The sequence below is a fragment of the Hemibagrus wyckioides genome, linkage group LG23 (assembly GCF_019097595.1).
Source record: "Hemibagrus wyckioides isolate EC202008001 linkage group LG23, SWU_Hwy_1.0, whole genome shotgun sequence".
In the NCBI taxonomy this organism is placed as follows: Eukaryota; Metazoa; Chordata; class Actinopteri; order Siluriformes; family Bagridae; genus Hemibagrus; species Hemibagrus wyckioides.
This window is the reverse complement of record NC_080732.1, coordinates 16,816,850-16,821,822: the sequence shown is the minus strand read 5'-3', so window position 1 is coordinate 16,821,822 and position 4,973 is coordinate 16,816,850. Positions and strand designations below refer to the sequence as shown.

The 4,973-nt window shown below is 36.3% G+C and overlaps 1 protein-coding gene across 7 annotated transcripts in view; it reads right to left on the bottom strand.

The window, feature by feature from the left end:
* Positions 1-267: 267 nt before the first annotated feature.
* The window catches only part of satb1b (SATB homeobox 1b), a 56,555-nt gene continuing 51,849 nt past the window's right edge, over positions 268-4,973 (bottom strand). For 5 of the 7 annotated variants that reach the window (XM_058376849.1, XM_058376851.1, XM_058376853.1 and 2 more), the window contains one exon: positions 269-2,263. In XM_058376849.1, the coding sequence (XP_058232832.1) occupies positions 1,712-2,263 (552 nt within the window). In that variant the 3' untranslated portion in view covers positions 269-1,711. Of the gene's footprint in view, positions 2,264-4,973 lie in introns of all 7 variants that reach the window. The other 2 variants (XM_058376852.1, XM_058376854.1) reach the window with 1 other exon arrangement.

The window sequence follows — 4,973 nt, the reverse complement described above, 5'->3', positions numbered from 1 at the left end:
TTATATAAAAAAAAAAAAAAAATTTTTTTTAGAATTATAATTTTTAAAAAATGTAAATAAAAGAAAAAAAGAAAGATTTTTTTTTTTTAATTATAAATTAATTTAAAAATTAATTAGAATAAAAGAAAAAATTATAAATAATTACAAAAATTAAAATAAAAGAAAAAAAGAAAGAATTTTTTTTAAAATATATAAATAATTAAAAAAAAAAGAAAGGGAAACTAGATATTTTTGATATTTCGCATTTGATATTTATGTATTGGTGCCATTAATGCAAAGATTCTGGGGGTGCAATACAAACAGTTTAATTGTGTCATTTAACAATCAAATCACCACTCCTAGTTAGAACAGTTTCGCTCGAGGAAAAAACCGAGAAACACTTATAAAACAGTCAGTCGTAACAAAATAACCGGTGTTCTCCTTGCGATAAACTCATAAAAAAACAAACGCTCCTTTTTTATACAGAATAGTTTATACAGGAATAGCTTTGAGTTGGATTATTAACCAAAGGAAGACACATCGCAAACATCGAATTCCACACAAATTGCATATGTTTTTTTTTCTTTTTTCTCTAAGGTGGTCTATAGGTTAGTTTAAGTCGTTCTCCTAAGCTTATTTGCATGAGAGGAAAAAATTGCATACAACATTAATCGTGAAGCTCGTAGCATGAGTCGCTTGACATACAGCACTTTGTTTTTTTGTTTTTTTTCTTTTTCTTTTTTTTAGGCAACCGTTAAAGCACATTTTTTTTCCCATTTAAAACGTTTAAGACACTTTGATTTTTACTGCCCATCAAACTTACATTTATAAATAGTAAAATAAAATAAAAAAATGTGCTGTGACAGAAAAGTTACGTAATTACATCCGTAAACTGCGTGAACGGCAAATAAATAACGTGGGGATGGAGAGGAATAAAGTGTGATTCACATTTTTTTTTAAATCGTGTGAAAATCCTGAAAATTACAGTGACAAAGGTTTTCGCAAAATAATCTAACATCGGCAGTGCCATATAGTACAAGGCATTTGTTGGCATAGTTTCTTTAAGACTGTAGATTTTTTTTACAATTAATATATGTTCTATATTTATATTTATATTTATATATATATATATTTATATTTCTTCCAAACAAATAATAATAATAATAAGTAACGATTGAAAGAGGGGGAAAAACTTTTTCTCCTCCAGTCTACCTGCAGGTCTTAGGGGCGCCAGATCCTGCGTGATCCTTCGCTTGGTAAAGAAAACGCTGTGTTGTTCAGCAGTTTGTCACCATTAAGGCCCCCGTTTTTATTTTATTATCAGTTGCATTAAAATAATAATAATTATAATAATAATAATAAAAAAAAATCCAGTTAACACCACATACGTAAACATCTATCAAAGTCTATCAAACTTCGACCGAGTCGTGTTTTTTTTTTTTTTTTTTTTCCTTTTAAAATCAGTAGTTTGGAAGTTCAGTGTAAAAACAAACATACATCAAGTGCAGTCAGCAAACATCCACGGCAACATCGTTGTTTTTTTTGAACATTTTTTTGATTTCGTTTTGTTGTGCAGGTTATTTAATGATGCGCAAAATCTTTACAGTGGAATAATAATACAGGGCTTTTACAAAAAGGTAATACTTGTGTATTACACAGTCCCGGGTTGAGAGTCTCACAGTTCTACAGCTGGAGGAGATCCGACGGTGTGCTTGAGGTTTTTTTTTTATTATTATTCTTTCACTTCCTGCTCGGCGTGACACTGTCCTTCCTCGGTGCCTGGGTGCTCCTCGATCTTGATGGTGAAGATGTTAGTAGTCTGCGTGCTCTCGTCCAGCTCTTTGAGCAGCTCTCCGTCTTTGAAGTCCGTCATGCCGACCTCGTCCTGCTCGCCGGCTGAGGGTAGAGCGATTCCCGAGGCCACATCTTTGGGCCGGATGCAGAAGCGCTGGTTCTGGAAGAACTTGATGATTGTGTGCCGGGGCAGGTCGAGCTGGGCCGAGAGCGTGTGCACGGCCTCGTCGTCCGGGTAGGGCCCGACGTCCTGCACGAAGCTCTGCAGGATTCCCAGAGCCTCCAAGGAGATCCGGGCGCCAGCGCGACCTTTAGCCTGACGCGACTCGTCCTCGGCTTCGGCGGGCGCGGCGGTGGAGGGCTGACGCGGCGGGAGACGGGGTCCCGTTTGCTGCTGAGGCTGAGGCTGTTGGGAAACGAGCGGCTGTGACGGGTGTGGCAGCGCCAGGGCGGGTTGGAGCTGGGCTGTGGGTGGAGGATGGGCCTGGGGCTGAAATCAGACAGAAAATGACGTTAGATTTCAGCAAGTTTATTACGTCGTAGCCACGCTCGCTGCTGGGTTTATCAGTCACACCTACATGTCGAGCACTCTGTAGGTGGATAATCACTCGCACTACTCACACGACGTGACAGCAGAGCAGCCGAGGATTACTGATAATATTATGAATTGCTGTTTAAGTAATGTGTTGCGCTGATATACTTCCTGGCAACTCAAAATATACTGCTATTAAACCTTTAACATCAAAATAACTGGCACTGATCCGAGAACCGGTATCAGGTCTGGCCAGACGGCAGAGAAATAACGGCACAGAAAATAACTCGGTTATCGCATCCCGGAGTTGGATTTGTGAAAAAAACAGCACCGATTTTATTATTATAGACAGATTTTTTAATTATGTTTAGATTGCACTGGATTCATTATAGTTAAAATGTATAAAAGTGATTGTTGTGTGACAGAGTAAGAGAGTAACGGCTTCACTCTAAAAGATAAAATCGTAGCAGTTTTTAAAGAAAACAATATGATAAGATTATCTATCTCTGCTTTTAGTAACAGTGTGGGAAAAGAGAAATCGTGAAACCTCTGTGAGTGTGAGTTGAACAATGAACAGTTTTTCAATCCTGTCGTCAATTCCGAGCGAGAAAGCCGAACGGATTAATGCTGTATTTTGTAACAAGTGTCAATCTTACACAATATTTCTCACCTCAGCAGCTAATATCCCTTCTTGAAGATGTGTATGAAATGAAGCTTTTCGTGAATCAGAATCAGACTGGACTTGCTGTTTTTGCACGTTTCAAACTGCTGCTCTTACAGAAGTGTATATGTTTACAAGAACCCTCTTTGTTTACAGCTCTCTTATTTTTTGCACATTGTACTGTATAACATACAGAATGTATACCGGTCTGCACTATTTTGTGTATCTGTCCTGTACAGTTTTGTCTTTTTGTCTTGCACTAAGTACACTTTCTGTGGCTAGGACAACTTACTTTCAGTCCTTAGCTCTATGAGGTTTTATGTAGCGCTATGGTCCTGGAGAAACGTCGCTTCATGTCACTCTGTACTGCGTCAGCTATACATGCTTGAAATGACAATGAAAGCTACTTGACTTGGACATAAAGAGGGAAGACGCCGAGGTCGGATTCGGCTGTTCGGAGCGGGTCAAAACGAGGCTCGGCAACCTTTCCGTCAATGCAATCAGATCTAGGAATTTTCCTTTACCTTTATCTTTCCCGCGAGAGCCCATTAACACCAGGCTCTTTTTCATGCAAAAATGTTCACACAGAATTCTGCGTGGCTGTTGATTGCTTATCAAGCACTATTCAAAAAGCTGGGCCTTCACACAACAAGAGGGAAAAAAAGGCCAGATCTGCAAAGATTCAATCACATGGCTGGCTGGGAGGGATTGATGTGTGTGTGTGTGTGTGTGTGTGTGTGTGTGGTTGGAAAGTCACACATTGAGGTGACAGCCGTGACACAGTGGCTCTGAAATGCAGCATTGTTTCAGGTTGAAGGCCACCGAAGGGGCAACTATCGCTTTACTCAGTCCACAATCATCTGATTTTATTTTCTTCTCAGGAACGTGGCATTTTTTTTAAAGGCACAATCGCTCTGAGATCATATCGTCTGTCAAAACTGGGTGACTTTGTGGTTCTGTTTTAATGACCGGAAGGTTACGAGTTCAAATCTTGTTGCTTAGAATAAAGCTGTGATATTGTCCATAAAGTATAATCAGAAATAATAATAATATAAAAATCATAATGTAAATACTTCGACAATTTTATAATCATCAGGCTTTGTAAAAAAATGTTCAATATTTTTTTAAATATACTGTTCAATAATTATTTAGTAAAATGTATTATAACACTATTATTTTTTATTTTATTTTATTTTTCTATTTCAATATATTGTAACACTTCAGTATTCATCAGACTTTGTAAAAACAATTGTTCAGTATTTTTTGTCAATATATTACAACACACTATTATTTCTTTTATTTTATATTCATCAGTCTTTGAAAAAAAATTGTTCAATAGTTTTAAATATATTGGTTAATAATTATTTTGTAAAAAGTATTGTAACACTAGTATTTTTTATTTTATTTTATATTCATCATTTAAAAAAAAAGTTCAATAATTTTTGCAATAAATTGTTCAATAATTATTTTGTAAAAAGTATTATAACACTATTTTTTTTTATTGTATTTTATATTCATCAGTTTAAAAAATATTGTTCAATATTTTTTGCAACATATTGTTCAATAATTATTTTAATTAATCATTTAATGAATCATTTTTTGTCACCTTTTTACTCTGTCAGCTTGTTTTGTTTTTTTTTTTTTTGGTCAATTTTTTCCCTGCATATCGTTGCAAAGGCGTACTTGTGAGCTTTAGCGATTCTGCGTCATGCTGTTCTTTGTAATCTGCACCTGATCTACACCACATCCTATTAGATCACGCCAGAGGTCGAACCGAGTTCAGGCGTTTTTCTCTCGTCCCGATTTTTCTTATTGTCAACACTTCAGAATAGAAACTTAACCGTCACGAACAATGGCAGCGTTCACTGGCTCGTAAAAAAAAGTGCTTAAAATGTTCGTTTCATACATCAGGAGGAAAACAAAACAACTTGCTAGTGATGCAATAACTTGACCGAATTACAGTTAAAAATATATCGACGTGTCTGGAGTCTGAAGTTTGATGAAATC